The 18,954-nt window shown below is 36.2% G+C and overlaps 2 protein-coding genes across 13 annotated transcripts in view; one reads left to right on the forward strand and one right to left on the reverse strand.

The window, feature by feature from the left end:
* Window positions 1-614: 614 nt before the first annotated feature.
* On the reverse strand, window positions 615-5,821 carry otulinb (OTU deubiquitinase with linear linkage specificity b). Of its 4 annotated transcripts, none has more exons than XM_055201899.2 (9): window positions 5,663-5,821; window positions 5,277-5,431; window positions 4,786-4,950; window positions 3,870-3,940; window positions 3,646-3,761; window positions 3,411-3,551; window positions 2,670-2,786; window positions 1,195-1,464; window positions 617-1,078 (listed from the first exon to the last, which is right to left on the reverse strand). In XM_055201899.2, the coding sequence occupies exons 2-9, from the start codon at window positions 5,348-5,350 to the stop codon at window positions 821-823; spliced, it is 1,212 nt and encodes a 403-aa protein (XP_055057874.2). In that variant the 5' UTR covers window positions 5,351-5,431; window positions 5,663-5,821; the 3' UTR covers window positions 617-820. The 4 variants fall into 4 exon arrangements, with proteins under 4 accessions (XP_055057877.2, XP_055057876.2, XP_055057874.2 ...); XM_055201900.2 differs by having other exon boundaries at window positions 618-1,078; window positions 3,646-3,749; XM_055201902.2 differs by lacking the exon at window positions 5,277-5,431 and having other exon boundaries at window positions 615-1,078; window positions 5,663-5,803.
* Window positions 5,822-6,778: 957 nt separating this feature from the next.
* amph (amphiphysin) overlaps window positions 6,779-18,954 on the forward strand; it is a 39,711-nt gene continuing 27,535 nt past the window's right edge. For all 9 annotated transcript variants that reach the window (XM_073874589.1, XM_073874615.1, XM_073874601.1 and 6 more), the window contains exons 1-4: window positions 6,779-6,918; window positions 11,856-11,936; window positions 15,863-15,917; window positions 15,998-16,092. In XM_073874589.1, coding sequence (XP_073730690.1) covers window positions 6,850-6,918; window positions 11,856-11,936; window positions 15,863-15,917; window positions 15,998-16,092 — 300 coding nt within the window. In that variant the 5' untranslated portion in view covers window positions 6,779-6,849. The remainder of the gene's footprint in view (window positions 6,919-11,855; window positions 11,937-15,862; window positions 15,918-15,997; window positions 16,093-18,954) is intronic.

Here is an 18,954-nt window from a genome sequence, read left to right on the forward strand (position 1 = left end):
CTATGAATCTGTGAATTTTAGTATAATATGGCTTTATTATCAGTAATTAACTAATCAAGGTTATCATTCACATACTCGCCCACTGACTCACACGCGCACACAACCACAACGTTGCGTTAAGACTTTTAATCTCCATCATTTTTTACATCGTTGTAAAAATTCCCTCATAGTTAATTTTTATCGATCATTTAATGATCTGTTTTGCTCACATGTTTATTTTTAAACATGAACTTACAAGACGAGCATGCAAGTTCAAATGTGTAAGTTTTATATATTTGTGAAGAGAACCCGATCCGACACGCAGGCACGCATTGTATCACTATATCTGAGATTAAAGCAGCATTCATGCATTTCTGAGTCATAATATAATGTATGCAAACCATAAGGTGTTATAATGTGGTTCATGTTGCACATTTTTGAACAGCACTGAACAGGTTTGAACAAGTTTACATTCCAGAAAAAGTTCAGTGAACAGTCAATGTGAGTTAGTTTCAGCCACATAATATAATGTATATAACTATGAAGGTACGTCTGTTTCTAATTTTCTGTCCATCCTGTGTAAACTGCACTTGACAGTAATAAAGATCTTAAAGAAAGTCACACTTTAACTATAATATGCAAAGTATTTATTACTTTGTTATTCTTTCTTCCATGCCAGCCAGATAAAACAATTGCACATTTTTTTATAGAAATGTTTAATTTCAGCCTTCGATTTGAAAATACAGAACATGAGCAGAGCCTACCTAACATAATATTTATAAATAACTCTTTAAAACTAAAATTAAAACAACATGGGGATTGGAACTCCTGAGATCTGTCTTTACAGCAGTGTGGTTTTGACTGATTGTCCGTCTGAAGGTTGTTTCCACATCGGCCTACCATGCTCATCAAATCTGGAAGACCTTTTGGGCACAAGTGCATTGTAGTGTCTGTCATCCTCCGTAAGCAAGCACAGAGCAGGCCATTCCTCCCTGTGGTCATTGGGGTAGTATGTGATGAACTCCTCCGTGTCATATTTGTACAGCCGATAAACTTCAATCGTGTGTTGTAGGGAATGACCTAAAAGGCACATCTCCACCTAAAAATGATCAAAAAAGGTTTGTTCAGTGATGCGTAACATGCTTCAAGAATTTAAACCAAAACCAAATAAAGCATATTTTTTACAGACTTTAACATTAACAGCAGCGTTCCAACCTGTTCCAGCCCACCACTGAAGCCTACGTGTCTGACGTGGTTGGTGAGGAGAGATTTGGGGCCTTTGGAAGAGTCACGAGCAAAGAGAAGCCAGCAGAATTCGGGTACATCAGAGCCCTTCATCATATCTGAATGCAGCTGAATGGCAGTCCTCAGCATCAAAAACTTCAGAGCTTCCAGAAGCTCATATTCCTCATCGTGACCTTTAAACATCTGCTGGCAAAAGCGTTCCCTCTCCTGGGGACTTTTACACTGGACAGCCTCCTGCCACTAGAGACAATATTAGATGAAATAAGAAATTAATTATGTTCATATTAAAATATAATTCTAATTTCTTTCATAAGAAATTAATATTTCCTCCAATGACTAAAAAAAATGTATATAAAAAAACGATAATTTTGAAATGTATGACTTGTACGTCTTGACTTGGACCAAATAATAGAAACAAATCAGCCAGCATAGATGTGAATTCCTTCAATACCATTTTAAAAGCATCTCATGGTAAGTGAGACCTCAAGAAGATGCTTGATAAAGAGTACAAAAATACCAATTCTAGACAAAGAGTGGTCATTTTAAAGATGCTAAAATGAAACCGTTTTCATTATTTAGTAGGGCTGTCACGATTATGAAATTTGGATTAAGGTTAATTGTCTAATAAATTGTGATGATTATGGTGATTAACTGTTTTTATGAGGATTAAAAAATGTTACAAGTTGTAATTATTTAAATTAAATATATTTAAATAAATTTGCAAGGTTTACCTTACAAGTAATTATTTAATTAATTAATATATCTTTCAAAAACTGAACATTCTTCATAAGAAATAAACACAATAAAGTGTCTGAAAAGTAACTGAAAAAAACTTAAAATAAAAATAAACTGACTATTCCAGATCAGGCCTTGAACAGGTAGCCAATCATACTAAGGTCATATTAGTTTTAGGACCACATGTCTGTAGTGGGTGCTCAATTTCTTCCTAAAGAATAGCATCCTTCACTTTGGAATTGCTGTTTTGGAAATGTATGTTTTACTTGGCAGTTCATTTTGCTTATCAAAGTTTTGCAGCATTTCTTTAAATGCTGTTTTTCCACTGTACTGAATGGTTATGCAATGTATCACATTACACTGTTAGTTAAGAAGCGCCATCTGATACTGTCTCGTCTATACAGGCGCTGCAGCTCCCCCTTGTGTTTTTTAGAGAGATGTGCAATCATTGCGGTGATCTGAAATCATCACGACTAGGTCAAACAATCACGATGAGACGATTATTTAATCATTGTGACAGCCCTGTAATTTAGGGTTTTAAAGGGGTAGTTCACCAAAAAACGAAAATTCTGTCACCGTCCGTGAGCCCCATTCACTTTCCATAGTAGGAAAAAAAGAGTACTATGGAAGTGAATGGGGCTCACGATAGGTTACGAACATTCCTCAAAATATCTTGACTGCCCTCTTATATACACAATAAAACAAGTTACCCTTTTCTGTAGCAGATCCAAACAATGTTGCAATAGCTCCATTTTGTTCTTCTTGCTTTCTAATGGAAATTGCCATTCCCCAATTAAATCCACATCAGACTCCAGTTGGATTGGCCACTACGACAAAGAACATTAATAATGCACCCAACTTTTATAATAACATTACATGTCCATATAAGTTAGCTATATAAGACAATTAATACAGAAAACATTACATTGTTTTGGCATGTAACATAGGGGTGCACCGATAAATGCCAATATACACTAATAATACGTGGCCGTCCGATAACTATTCTGAATTGCACATTCATTTCATGTACTACGGCTTTTGATCAGTAAGTCCTTATTGATCTGAAACCACTATTAGTTTGAGTCGTTTATAACATGCATTTAAAAAAGCAACACTCATCAAACGTAGTCATTACATATTCTTTATTATCATGAAAATACCTGAAAAGGTGTAAAGAACAGAAATATAAATATATACATTCGTTCTTCGTTTACAGCGCATATTGAGTTTCTGCACGAGAGCACCCTCTGGCGTTTGGATATAGCGTCATTTCACCATAATTCATTGAGAAGCATAGCAAGCATCATCGGCCTATATATCGGTGCACCCTTAATGTAACATTTTGTGATCCATGACAATGAGTACCACATTATTAAAATAATTAAAATATAACCATCTGAAATAAAGGCTCACCAAATGAGCCTGCAATAATATAAGCACCCCTTAATTACCTCAGTTATGTCCGGTTCTTGTAAGCAGACAGGAAGTTGCTTAGACTGGCTGAGCACCTGGAAGAGCGTTGCCCTCAATGCACAGTAGTTATCACCTCTTACGGTGCATAGATTGAACTTATCGGCTATAGCATCATATCCCTAAAAAAAGACACAGGGCTTTATTTTTATATATTTTTTACAAATTAAACAAAATCAGATAGTGTGTGAGAGAAACGCATCCTTAGATGTTCACCATTCGTATAAGTCGACTTTTTGAGGTGTTGCCTTTCCACTCTCTCTCGCTGTAAGTTTGAAGATCAATGGGAGGTGACACACTACTCTGGCTATCACTAACAGCTACAGAGGAGACTAAAGACAACAATCACATAACAGACAAAGCAACTTAGTGATACATCAAGGAAGACACCTCTCTCCAACATTATTGTATATTGCGTTTCCCATAAAACACAGCACAACCTGACTTTGGTAGGTGCTTCTCCTTCAGTTCCTGTTCTAATTCCTCTTCTCCTCTGTACAGGTCAAATTCACTGCAAAATAATTAGACATTGGTTATGTGAAACTCACTAAACAAATGAGACAGAGCTGATGTGAAAAAGTTACACTGCTGTAGCATTGTTCTGTGTGACTATTATATTTGTCTTAAAGGGACACTCCACTTTTTTTGAAAATATGCTAATTTTCCAGCTCTCCTAGAGTTAAACATTTGATTTTTATCATTTTGGAATCCATTCAGCTGATCTCCGGGTCTGGCGCTACCACTTTTAGCATTGCTTAGCACAATCCATTGAATCTGATTATACTATTAGCATCGCGCTCAAAAATAACCAAAGAGTTTGGATATTTTTCCTATTTAAAACTTGACTCTTCGGTAGTTACATCGTGTACTAAGACCGACAGAAAATTAAAAGTTGCGATTTTCTAGGCCGATATGGCTAGGAACTATACTCTCATTCTGGCGTAATAATCAAAAACTTTGCTGTCGTAACATGGCTGCAGAAGGCGCAATGATGTTACACAGCGCCTGAAAGTAGTCCCCTTGGTAACTATCAATAGCAGGGGACTATTTTCCAGCACTGCGTAATATCATTGCGCCTCCTTTCCGTCGGTCTTAGAACACGATGTAACTACAGAAGAGTCAAGTTTTAAATAGGAAAAATATCGAAACTCTTCAGTTATTTTTGAGCACGATGCTAATGGTCTAATCAGATTCAATGGATTGTGCTAAGCTATGCTAAAAGTGCTAGCGCCAGACCCGGAGATCAGCTGAATGGATTCCAAAATGGTAACAATCAAATGTTGAACACTAGGGGAGCTGGAAAATGAGCATGTTTCCCTTTAATGGTAAATAAAACATAGAGGTTGACAAGAATACCTCTTATCATCTTCATCAGCTGATGTGCTCATCAGATGTTGCTGTGATGGCTCATTGTCAACATTACATCCATGCATAGTGAGGTTGAGCTCAGAGCTCCTGTCATCTTTTTTAGCTGCCTGGTCCTTTACGTCGACATTCTGACCTTGTGTGCCCCAAGAAGATCTAACAGAGGACACCAACCATGTTAAACAAAATAAAATAACATGCACACACATACAATGTGTACTTACATTTAAAACTGTAAGTTTTAGTATAGTAAACTTTAGTACTATATTACTACACTTCATGTATACTACACATTTACAGTATATTAGTATTAATTAACAGTAGTAAATACTCTATTATACTTTAATATTTACTAAGGTTTAAAACACTATAGCATCTAGGTGTTTTACTGGAGTTTACTATAGTAAATACTGTACTACAGTTTTTACTTTCATTTTTTTATGTGGGTAAAAAAACTGAATTAATTTTAGCTCTGGTCATACCCGTGATCCGTTTTGGCTTTTTTGCAATGACTCTGGAGAGCAGAATCACAACCAGAATTTACTTTTTTGTTCATGTTTTTGATTAGTCCAGTTTGGATATTTTGCACTCATGACGCGCGTGCAGAGACGCCCAACCTTCATGTCTGCATGACGGGCTGATGTTAGGGGAAGAAACAGACATTTACTACCGATGGTAAAGCTTTGATGTAATAAATTTACCTGAAACAAGCGATGCCAGAAGAAGCAACAAACAGAAACACTTCCGCATTCTGTCACATCCTACGATTTCATCGAGCATAAAGGCTAAGTGCTAACAAAATAGTAACCACATCCAGATAAAAACAGTAAATCGTGTAAGGAGTTTATATAGGTGTTACTTATATTACCTGTTATTATTGGCCTCCTGAACACTCACGACTACAAAGTATATCAAAATTACCGTCCATAACACCTACACACACATACTTCCTGTAAACTGAGGAATTGTGGGAAATGTAGTTTTCCGAAACGCAACCGCTTAACCTTTCTGTAATCGTAAACTTGTTGCACTCAAAGAAAAACAACGATTCAACGTAACATTGACTTACCAATCGTTATACTTTTTATTCGTTGCGAAACAATTTTTTTTCGTTTATTAAGGCTTGCGAAACCACCTGGTTTTAAGGGTATTACAGTTTAGTATTAGTATAATTAATTTTACTATTAATTAGTGTTTTCTATTATTAGCATTTATGATGTATCCACATGTGTTTTGACTAAAATAATCCGATCCGACCCATCCGGAGCAGTACAGCTCATGACTATGTAAGTTGTTTTCAGTCCACTAGATGGCAGCGTTCTACTAGTTACTACATGCTTCTGCTATGCTATGTATTACAGTTTAGTTTTAACCTGACAGTTAATGTTTTCTATAAACCAAGCGTTTATATCAGTGGTGTGCAAACTACTAACTTGATGCAATACAATCACAGTCAAGTAGATGTCGCTAGTGTGCAGTGCGGTTGTATTCACTGTCTGCTGCTGCAGTACCATCATAATAGTGGCAAATTAATCTGCTAAACATGGTTACTTAAATAATAAAGCCATGGTTATTTTTTCCTTATGGTGAATATTATATTAATGCTTTTTTTTAGAACTGTATATTAAGAAATATGACTGTATTCAGTGATATGCAGACGGTAGAGATATTTAAAATATAAAAGTGTGTTCATAAAAGCAAAGTAATGATAAATGTCCTTGTACACCTGGCTATTAGTGTACAGTATCTGAGTGTTATTTTGGAAAAAAACAAATTTTGTCGCTCACATACTGTAGTAGGCTATGCAACCTGTTTATCAAAACTTCATGTGGCCCTCGAGTCAAAAAAGTTTGCCCTCCCCTGATGCTGGATACAATTTATATCAGTCTCCAAAGTATTTTGTATGCAGCATCTTGATGACTAAAATGAAGTACATTGATTTTGTGTATGGCTCAGTGGTGTGTACTGTGTCTTTAAATGCCGCTCCTCCCCCTCTGCTTTCCTCTGCTCTCGAGGTGCTGAAACGTCGCCTCTCTCGTTTCAGCGCAAGCAACTATGGCTGAAATAAAGACGGGCATATTTGCCAAAAACGTCCAAAAAAGGATCAGTCGTGCGCAAGAAAAGGTATGAATCTAACAAATGTTCAGATTTTCTACAAATTTGATGCTTAGAAGACAATTTGGTGGTTAGAAGAAGCTATCAACGGGGATCCTCCGTGTATGAGATACATGCGTGTGATTTAACCTAAAATGTTGATTTTTGTTTCATTATTCTTTCTTCGGATTTTGCCTTTTCGCTTTCCATCTTTATTTAACAACCATCTGCGTCAAAAATGCGGTCGGTTGTTTGGTGCTCGTTGGTAGACTGCAATCTTACCCAGCACTGCCATTTAAAAGCGCTTGTAATAAAGATGCTCCATGATAGTTGTAACGTTAGTGCCACTTAAAACCGCATTGCAAGACATTGTAGTAGGCTACTTTATGGTCTTAAGTGCTGTTGAATACGATCAAAGCGCTTTATAATCAGTAGATTAAAATGTGTCAAGGATAAGATACACATATATACTGCTGCCATTCATTCTCTGTCTCATTGTATTTGAGTATCACATGTTTTGCTCTGCATCGCCTTTCTTTGCATTTCTGACATAATTTACCTCAGGTTTTGGTTGAAAGTGTCATTTTCCTGCAAGGTCAGAAGAAGGGGAAGTGGGGGATGCCCTCGTCTTTGCGGTATGAATACTAGCAGGGGGAGATTTCCGAGTAGCCACGAGATCAGTAAAGGCCTGCTGCGTGTAGAGAGACGTGTCACGATGTCTTCCTATTTCAAACGTGATATAAATAGAATAGGAAGTGCATTTTGATCCCGATTGTCATGTTTGACAATATCTGCCAACGCCTTGGTATTTATTAGGATGTGATGGTGGCATTACTGATGATGAGTTGCTTGCGCAGTATATTTTCTGAATGTGAAATGTCTGTCAGCTGGTAAACCAAAGGTGCCTGTTAAACACAGAGCAGTAATGGTTTTCCCAACCCTAGCCGAGCTGCTGTAAGAGGATTGTTTTTCTTTTAATATCCACAGTTAACTCACAGACTCGGGGCCAGCAGTATTGACATTGAAAGTACAAAACATCATTTCTAATATAAATAGAGCTATCCACTTACCAAAAGAATTCAGTATGTTATCTCATTTTTATACGATATGTCATATCTGTTATCATCTAGTGTATACACAACAATTGCAATGTTTATATTTGTCAACATTTGATGATAACCCTACTCGAGTGCTTTTGTGTTAGTAAAATATGTGCAAACCCAACCACCGAAGTTAAATTAACCCAGAAAATGCCCATATTTTGAACCAATAGTTATTCCAAACTTCATTTTTTCCTCATAGCCTACATGAATATTCAAATATATTTTGGCTTCATAAGTGCTTTAAACCAGATAATTTAGGAATGTGCACTCTGATCGCTCACACTATCTATTAATGCAACATGATTCCTTAGACTAGTACGTTTATAAGCAGGTATACAGTTTACTCCCTATGGAAAGAATCCGGCCAAGGGGCAGATAACATGATAAGGAGTGTAAGAGATCCTTTAATCTAAGTCCTGTAAGGACAAAATACCTCAGAATGAACAGAGATCACTCATAATCCTATTGCTTTCTGTCACATGGAGACTGTGGCATTGCAGTGTTGTAACAATATGCAGTATTCGTTGCAGCATTTAAAGAGAATTGTATGCTGCATTGTTTCTTAATGTTTTTTAAAAATATTTTTTGTGCATATGCTTATCAGCATCGCAATAAAATGGATGCATGATCGATTTGTTTGAATGTTTATCTAAACACTCCAAAAATGATTTGTTAACATTAAGTATACGTGTTACCTATGTGAATGAGACAGAGTGAATGCTGTAGTGTCTGTTTTTGAGGCCAAAGTTGTGTTAATATTTCATAGGCTGGCTGCTTCTGTTGTATAGTGTTTCCAGGCTGGGCATTGCGTCTTACAGTAGATTTGTTCAATTTGCCCTTTTGAGAATCAGACAAGTGTCGATTTAGATACCTATAGTACAGCAGTATAATTCAATATAAGCAAATGTCAAATAATAAACAGTACACTGTCAGAAAAAAATTGTCGAAAAAATGTTACCAAGCTGTCAGAAGTGTCCTTTAAGATGTCTTAATATGTACAATTTAGCTACAGATATGTATACATTTGGTACCAATATGTACCTCTGAGGTACTTATATGAACTCTTTAGGTGCAAAGGTATATTTCCCCAGTGGGATCATTTTTTGAGCTTTTCCAGTAGCCTATATGGAAACTAATATACTGTAAAACTCTCAAATGAATTTAGCAAATAATGCTATATGTGCCTTTATTATTTTTCTTAGTAGACCAAACATCATTCAGAAACCTTTCTTTTAAAGTTTTAACAATGTCTTTTATAATCAATTGCCTTTGTCATTTTCTGATGTGAATTGTATGGGATTATTGTGATAACACTACCTATATTGATCCATATCAAAGCCTGTATCAATGAACATGTGTGAGTGAGTTTGCTACAAAGGAAAACAGATGGCTTGTCATTATCACCCAGCAGCATAGGAAAGCCTTTATATGTGACCTTATTTGATATACCCAGGGGACCACATTGGTGGTTTTCGGACCTAGCCCCATGCAACATACTCGCGCAGCATGCTTTTACACGTGGTATGAGGTACAGTAACAGTCAATAAAGGCTTTTGCTTTTTGATTTACATGAAAATGTATGTGATTATGTAAAATAATATGTATCATTATGTGAATTAATTTACCTTAAAGGACAAGTTCGATATTTTACACTTAAAGCCCTGTTTTCAGATTGTTTATGATGAAATTGAACGGTTTTGACTGAAATTTGGACATATGATGCTGCTCGAGAATTTTTGGGTGTTTGTTGTATCACCTCCCACCTCTACAATGGCTGCATAGGTGCACTGAAACAATCCTTCCTAAAATGCATTAAACTTTAGTTTACAAAGACATGAAACTCACCGAGTGGTCAGGGGTGTTCACTGATATGCTCACACAAAAATCGCTGCAAAAGACGCATTCCAGCAGGTTTTATCGTAGTTTTTGTCCAACTCCATTGACTTGTATTAGATGTGCTGTAAGGTACGATATCACTCCGCCGCCGGGAACGTTGTTTGTATTCTTGCAATTGGCAAAGGCGGATTATCGCCACCAACCAACTGGGCTGGAGTAACTATTGTTCTAGCTCTCAACGGAAGAATGTACGGGTGTGAGGCGTTTGGAAAAATAGGTCCACAAGTTTACAACGAATGCTAAAACACCTGTTGGAAAGCATGTTTTGCAGCGATTTTTGTGTGAGAATATCAGTGAACACCCCTGACCACTCGGTGAGTTTCACGTCTTTGTAAATGGAAGTTTAATGCATTTTAGGAAGTATTGTTCCAGTGCACCTATGCAACCATTGTAGAGGTTGTGGGTGATACAACAGAAACCAAAAATTCTCGGGCCAGCATCATATGTCCAAATTTCAGTCAAAACCGTTCAATTTCATCATAAACAATCTGAAAACAGGGCTTTAAGTGTAAAATACCGAACTTGTCTTTTAAAGGAATATCTCATTCATCCTCTAATAATTTTGATATTACTGTCATCATTTACTTACCTTTTCCTATCTTTTATTTTTATGTGACACCCACAAAGTAAATGAGGGATATAAAGCTCTAAAATGACAAATTACCATAAAAATTTAGTATTTACATCTTGTTTTTAGTACATATATCTAAAATTTCTTAAATCAAGATGTATTTTCTTGTAAGCAAAATTATATGAGAAAATAAGTGTAGTTTTTAGACAAAAATATACAGTTTAAGTGAATTTGTGCTTAAAACAAGCAAAAAAAAAAAATCTGCCAATGAGGTGAGAAAATATTCTTGAATGAAGTGTAAACTCCAAAGTGTCACCCCATTGTCAGATGTTTTTGCTTGTTTTAAGCACAAATTCACTTAAATTGTATATATTTTTTGTCTAAAATAGACTTATTTCTCACTTGTCATTTTGCTCATCAAGAAAATGCATCTTAATTTAAGATTTTTTAATATTTGTACTGAAAACAAGACATTTTTTTGCAGTGCACGAGGTTGATTTTAAAACAAGCTAATTGTTATTAACACATAAGGCACACTTGTATTGAAGTTGTTTGTTTTGTAGCCTGTGTGAAAGGACATATTACTGATACAACATCTGTGCCGATTGTAGAGATAGAAATTTCCAGAATGATGTTGATAAAGCACTATGTGTTTGTTTGCCAAACCAAAGCACCCATTGCCTTTGTAATACACCATAAAGACTTCTATTATATTCAGTGCATGTATTCAGTCATTATGTAGATTGTGGTTCTCTAGAGCTGCTTTATTGAATCAAAGAGTAGTTGCAGTTTTGTTGCATTTTACATTTATGCATTTGGCCCGGTCAACAGGAGACATTCGATATTCAGCAGAATGTTAATGTTAAATGTTTTAGTCACTATTTAAATGTATTAAATGGACAAGTGAGGTTGAGTAAATACTGCCCGAATTTTCATTTAATTTCTTGTCATCAAATGCTGCAGCTGAGTAACAAATGACAACCATTTTTATGTGTTAGTCATTGTGGGTAGGTCATGTGACAGATGTCCTCTTTTGGCTAAGAGACCTAACATACTAGAGAGCCTAATTTATGGCCGTTCCTCATCCCCCGCTCCTGCTCAGCTTTTGCTTTATTCTGTACCATCCAGAGGGAGTCCTGTCCTCTGCGTCATCATATGCATACGTTGGAGGATTTCCTCAGGGATGAATAGTGTGAATGTTGCATCGTCTGGTTAAACCATGCTTTAGATAGACATTTGCAGTATGTTATAAGATATGAAAGATTACGTGGTGTGCTCAACAACATTGTAAAACGTGTTTGGTTTTATTATACAATAGCCGTGTTTCCAAAAACAGTGTTTTCCTCCAGTTCAAGCTGCAATGCTCACTTAATACTTTACTTCCTCTCTGCTTTCAGGTTCTGCAGAAGTTGGGAAAGGCAGATGAGACAAAAGATGAACAGTTTGAGCAGTGTGTGCAGAACTTCAAAAGACAGGAGGTAAGATAAGCCTTCTGGTTTTGAATGGGTAATGGCTCATTGGCTGGATCCTGTGCTGCATTATTTTCCCACCGGCACATTGTTCTTCACGGTCACAGATTTGCCAATATATTCTTATTGTTTTAATATAATCAGTATTGCTGAGAAAATGCTATTCACACATTCTTGGAAGATTGCTATGCACATATGGGATGAAGACATAGGGTCTCATTCACTAAGCATGCGTACGCACAAATTTGTTTGTATGTACGTAAGATGTTTTAACTTACAAATCATGATTCAACAAAAACTTTCATACTAAAATTTATTCTAAATGTTTGCAAAAACGTAAGAACAACTTAGACCACACATGCGCAATAATCATGAACAAGGAAAAATAACCCTATAACATATATATATATATATGTGTTATCTATTTTATATATTTTTCCTTGTTCATGATTATTGCGTACATGTGGTCTAAGTTTTTCTTACGTTTTTGCAAACATTTAGAATAAATTTTAGTATGAAAGTTTTTGTTGAATCATGATTAGTAAGTTAAAACGTCCGTACGCACATTTTACTAACAAATTTGTGCGTATGCATGCATGCTTAGACCCAACGTCTCTTTTGCCGTGTACATAAGTGCTGTCACTACAAAGATTTAATGGCATAATACTAAAAGGCACTGCCATGGTGTTCGGCATAGATAAGATTTTCCATAATCTGTGCATTAATGTAGTACACTCTGTAGTTACAACTATGACATTTTGGCACACAGTTTTACATTTACATTTCAAATGAATTTTACATGTAGACTATTGCATAGCAACAATAGGCTTCAAGTACATGAAGGAAACTAACATGGTCAGAAAAATAGACCTCAATAGGCTTTGATGGACGATAGTGAGAGAAATCTCAGAGAGTGTGTGTTAACTGAGGAAAAACAGCAGTTTAATCCCACCACACACACCATCCTCACTAATCCCTATTAGTCTTCTTTATGTGTGTGTAGTGACAGTGCACCAGTGCTTTCAGAAAAATATTCTTAATACTTCTTTTTAATTGGTTCTTTAATAATATTAAAGCTCACGTAACACACGCTGTTGCTGATGTTAATCTGGAGTACCTATAGAGTAGTATTACATCCTTTATATCTCCGAAGAGTCTTTAGTTTAATCAGAATTATAAAAGACAGATCAGCTCTAGTGAATGTTTCCGATAACGTACGAAGAAATGAAGAAGGAGGAGTTACTACCGCGGGAGGAGCGAGTACGAGTCATGCAACACTTATAACTTATGATTCACTACATGTTCGTGTCATTTATATAATATGCACGTGCCTATTTCCAACATAAGACAGAAGGCTTACTTACCGCATGCAACTCGTGACCCGGTTGGGAAAATCCAGCGCATCAAACACACGCAAAACTCTGCTGCTACCCCAGATAATAAACTATATCCATTGTTTCCATAAGGCTGGCTTTCTTCTCCTTACATCCAAAACACACTTCTTCTTTCGTGCCATTGTTGAGTTTTGAAATTAAACAAAGCTGTCGGTGGGCGGGGTTTTCCGTGGGAAGTGCCCATATAAAGAAGTGATACGTATAGAAACCCCTTAAACGTCAGTTGGACCTGTAATCGAAAAAACTTTCCGAAACTTGTACCAACCCTGGCGAAGTTCATTCGGCACAGAAATACTCTGTAACATGCCCAACTGCTTTTTTGACACTTTGCCTACGTTTAGCATGAGAAAACAACTCTATAACTGTGTTAATAAGTCAGAATGCTTGAAATACCATTGACCCCCCCCCCCCCCCCCCTTTAATAATACTTTCCCCTAATTTTTTTTCCTGTAATTTCTTCTTCATTTATGGGTTCCTTTAAACTGGTGTGCAGTCTTCATATAATGCTATAGTTTGTACATTCTGTATTCACCAAAGGTTGGTTGGGTCGCAGTGTACGTGCAGAATGAATCGGTCCAATATCACATATGCTGAGTCAGAGTCAATCACTGCATTACAGCTGGAGTGTGTATACCAGTTGCTGCCAAAACTGAAACCATAAAACATATGCTGGCAATCTGAGTCATCCACTGCTTATAAAACAACCCATGGAGCCACATCAACAGAGTCAAGATTACCTACACATCAGTGCAACATGGCCCGTGAAACACTATTAATCATAATGACACTGCCTAATTGTAGTGCCCACACAATACACTGCCGGACTGTGCTAACCAGACAGTGATAATATAATTACAGCCACATTTGGTGCCTAGAGTAATATATTTTTTTAAATGGTTATATTTTAATTATTAAAAAAATATATGACGAGTGTGGTTCCAAAACGCGATAAACGGCATTTTTGAAAAAAATTTGTTACTGCCAAAATCAGTATTATATCAGCTCAGTGTTTAAAAGTAAATAATTAATTTTGAGCAAAATCCAATATCCGCCGTGTTGTTCTCCCTTTTTTCCCAAAGTGTGATAGGCGCCACTCCTCCTTTTTTACAGAACGCAATAAATCCATTCCAGAAATTACAGCCCACCAGTCACCCAATGTAAACAAACAATGGTGGCGCGTTGAGTACACGGAGTCTTAGTTTTCCTCATCTACTTTGTACTTCGTGATCAACAAACAAAACAAAATAATACTTTAATGGCATTGATAAACCTGTGGTTGTTTTCTGTGACAGGAAAGATTGTCATCAACATCTAATAATTTACGCGAAGCACTCGGGAGACTGGTGCTTATCTCCCGACAGCATCAAGTTTCTCATGCTAACACATTGACCTCAGGGGATCTTATGAATAACTTTACATTATTTTACTCAAAGTCAACGAAAATCGAGCGGGACCAAAACATTTTACAGCTGATCGCTGTGAAAAATGTAAAGAGACGACGTCAAGTATAACCGCTGCAATGACAGTGATCATAATATGACAAAGTAAGTGTTTTGATTAATGACATTAATGTTTATTTTTTTAGTCAGTGTGTACAACTGTTCAACTAAATGAATAGAAAATGGCAAAGATGAATGCACATTTGTACATTGAATTAATAGATTTCTAGCATTTTGAAACAAAAACTGTCATGGATTTATTGCATTTTGTGGAAAAAATAAATCTTTGAAAATCAAGTTATGGATTTGAATTTTTTATGTTTTTATAACCTAAAGATGCTATGGGAAACTTTGTAACAGAAAATAGTGGTTTTCATCTTGTCATTTTCTTGGTATAGAAAACACGTTTTTACCGAAATTTGTCAAAATGGATTTATTGCGTTTTGGAACCAAACTCTTCATATATATATATATATATGCAAATACAGTAATTTTCCATGTGCCAAAAGAGTTCATAAACAGTTGTTTGCCAAAATCACCTGTAGCATCCCAGACATAAGTTTTGATGTGTTTTTATGCAAAGTTTATTACTATTTTAGACACTGTGCTGTCGCATTTCTGACTGCAGTATAGAGAGATGCATTGTGTAACCAAATTCAGGAGAGTAAGGTTTTCATCTGTGCTTTTCAAATCTCTTATCTGCTCCTTGCTGTCGCAAAATGAAATGACCTCCATCTGGAAAGCTCACTGTGATAGTGGCTTGCACATATTTTATAGCTGTATGCACTGCGTTTTCAATGTGATGCCATTTCAGAACCATGGACAGCAATTGTTTTTTTTCTGCTTGAAGATTTGGTTTATCATATAAACAGTGACACCAAAATTTCTCTGAACTTAAAATGAAGTATCAACCATGACACAGTTATGAAGAGGTTTTACTATGATCATTACATTTACATTTTGGCATTTAGCTGAAGCTTTTATCCAAGACACAAAGAGAAAATATTTGATGATTCATGAATGTAATGTCACTGTGTGATTTTATACCTGATGTGATGAATAAACATAAATAAATAAATATTTGTTGTGTTCTGATTCATAGTCTGAAGGTGTGAGACTACAGAGGGAGATGAAGGCTTACATAGCAGCTGTGAAAGGTAAACTACTGGAAAAACACACACACACATGCACAGGTTGGTAAGTATTGAACTAACTTTTTGTTCTGTTATTATTGCAGCGATGCAGCAAGCTTCTATGAACCTGACAGAGTCATTACATGAAGTCTATGAGCCTGAATGGTATGGCAAGGATGACGTCATGACCATTGGAAAGGTACACAGAATTATAGCTACTATATTCATTCATTATGATTGAAAAGCTATATTAAGTTAGTTACTCCTAGTCTGCAGGGGAGGAAAAATAGATATTAGATAGTGGTGACAGGTTAAAAAAGGTCATGAGTACTGTTGAGTATCTGCACGTGTAGCTGCTGAAGGATCAAGGCAGGGTGTTGAATTCTCCTGTGCTGTTTTTATATGTTTAGTAAACTGTTCTAGTCTGACATCTAGTAACCCTTGAAAGGTGTTATGCTCATTTAAAGACAGGTAAATTAAAAATATTATTAACAACATCAGAATATTCCTGTCCCAAAATAGATACGTGTTGATCAAGCATGAGGTCTTGGCGATACTTTAAACACGGCAGTTGGGGCATTTGTACTTTTAAAGTCTAAAATAAAATCACTCTTAAAAAAATAGAGCATCCAAATTACTGTACCATTAGGGTTATTTTATGCAGCCTATGTACCATATCATATACAACTTATGATAACACTTTACAATAAGATTGTAAAATTACTTATTCAAACTCGACCATGTTACACCTCTTCTGAAATCCTTGCACTGGCTGCCTGTCCAATACAGAATTGAGTTTAAAATCCTTCTACTTGTTTACAAAGCTTTGAACAATTTAGCACCACCATATCTTACAAACTTACTTCACCCATATACCCCAAAGAGGCAACTACGCTCAGAGGAAAAAGCTCTCCTTCAAAATCCCTGCACTAGGTTAAAACTAAAGGAAACATGGCGTTTGAAAGGGCTGGACCTATAATTTACCTCCTCTTATCAGAATGGCCTCTACCCTAACAGGTTTAAAACATGTTTAAAAGCTAACCTTTTTAATTTGGCTTTTAGTAGGGGAGACCAGGGTTAGTTGTCATACTGTCTAACATTTATTGAGCACCAAACATCACAATGGTATAAATCGCATACCAAATGAAAGAAGGAAGTCTTGGGCATATACAGTATGTTGTATTCATTACATTTTCATATAGTTGTAGACTGTTGAATAGAGAATGTTCACTTATGACAATTTGCCCCACCGGCGGGTAAGTTGTCACACAAGATTATCTAAAAAGAACACAACTTAATTTTGATTATTGATTTTAATTTTTAATTTCAAACCACAACTGGAAATATTAAATTCAGAGCTTTTCACACTACGCTTAACCCGGGGTTATCTTTGTTCTAAACCCTGCTTTTAACCAGAGGTTAAGGGTTGATTCACACCTGTAATTTAGAAGCGGGTTATCCCTGAAATTAACACAGGGTTAAGAAACCCTGCTAGCCCTGCTTTGTGGGGTTAACCCCGCATTGCGGTGCCCAAAGCATGCAGTGTGAAATGAAGCAGGGTTACAATGTTATGAGCCCAATTAAACACAGCTGAATGTGGCTAATCAAGGTGTTCAGGGTTGCTTAATAATTACAGACAGGTGTAGGAGCAGGGTTGCAGACACTTGACCTAGGGTTTAGGAATAGACAGTGTGAAACGTCAGATTATGAATACCCAGGGTTATCTTTTAACCCCTGGTTAAGTACGAACAGTATGAACCGTGAAACAAATAACCCAGGATTCCGTTAACCTGAGAATAACCCGAAGTTAACTATTTTCAGTGTGAAAAGCATGTGACGACTTGCCCCACAGTTATTGAAACAACTTGCCCCAAACTGACATGTGTGTTAATGTTGACTAAATCTCAGGGTTAGCGTCAGCTAAAGTATGAAAAGACACGTTATTGTTTCCTCTATTTTGTGCAAAATAATCATTTTAACATTCATACCTAACCAAGTTGCATTGCATAACATTTTAAGTGCAAATTTTATGCCAAAAAATCTTGACCACATGTGAACACGAAGTTGACTATAGAAGAAGTCTTCACACAAAGTGGCTATTTGTTTTTTTTTTTAGATAGAACCTAGTGTTGGAGTTATGAACAGTGTGACAACTTACCCCACTCTCCCCTAATTGATTTTATCTTGATGTTTTTTTTATCCAAACTAGACATGTTATTTCAATTTATCATTACCTCTACTTGTGTTGATGCCATTGTACAACACTTTGGTCGGCTTCCAGCAATTTTTAAAATAAACAGAACTTGAACTTAAATTGCACAATGAACTAACATAAACAACTAGAAAATGCATTTCCGGAGGAACTGCAAAAGTGTGCTTGCTCTGGTGCCGCAGATTTAGTTTGTGCATCCTCATATTGGAGTCCCAAGTTCATGTACGAAGTTTGGTTTCAATACGTGAAAGCGTTCTTGAGATATAAACTACTTCCTGTTTGGCGGCGTAAAATTTTAGAAAAAATGTTTTTTCTTTCGATGTTGTTCATCCTCACATTGGAGACCCAAATTAATGAACAAAGTTTGGTTTCAATACTTGAAAGCATTCATGAGATATAAACTACTTCCTGTTTGGCGGCGTAAAATTTTAGAAAAAAAAATTTCTTTTGATGTTGTGCATCCTCACATTGGAGACCCAAATTCATTTACAAAGTTTGGTTTTAATATATGAAAGCGTTCCTGAGATATAAACTACTTCCTGTTTGGCGGCGTAAAATTTTTAGAAAACAAAATGTTCTTTTGATGTTGTGCATCCTCACATTGGAGACCCAAATTCATGCACAAAGTTTGGTTTCAATACGTGAAAGCGTTCCTGAGATATAAACTACTTCCTGTTTGGCGGCGTAAAATTTTAGAAAAAAATTGTTCTTTTGATGTTGTGCATCCTCACATTGGAAACCCAAATTCCTGTACAAAGTTTGGTTTCAATATGTGAAAGCGTTCCTGAGATATAAACTACTTCCTGTTTGGCGGCGTAAAATTTTAGAAAAAAAATGTTCTTTTCATGT

This window comes from Misgurnus anguillicaudatus, chromosome 2, assembly GCF_027580225.2.
Source record: "Misgurnus anguillicaudatus chromosome 2, ASM2758022v2, whole genome shotgun sequence".
Classification (NCBI taxonomy): Eukaryota; Metazoa; Chordata; class Actinopteri; order Cypriniformes; family Cobitidae; genus Misgurnus; species Misgurnus anguillicaudatus.

Excerpts from the sequence above, each read along its gene's own strand:
- otulinb (XM_055201899.2), bottom strand. The coding sequence starts at position 5,350 with ATGAACAAAAAAGTAAATTCTGGTTGTGATTCTGCTCTCCAGAGTCAT. Across the intron at positions 3,552-3,645 it reads AAAGTCGACTTATACGAATG|GGATATGATGCTATAGCCGA; the intron begins GTGAACATCTAA and ends GTCTTTTTTTAG. Across the intron at positions 1,465-2,669 it reads TGGATCTGCTACAGAAAAGG|TGGCAGGAGGCTGTCCAGTG; the intron begins GTAACTTGTTTT and ends TATTGTCTCTAG.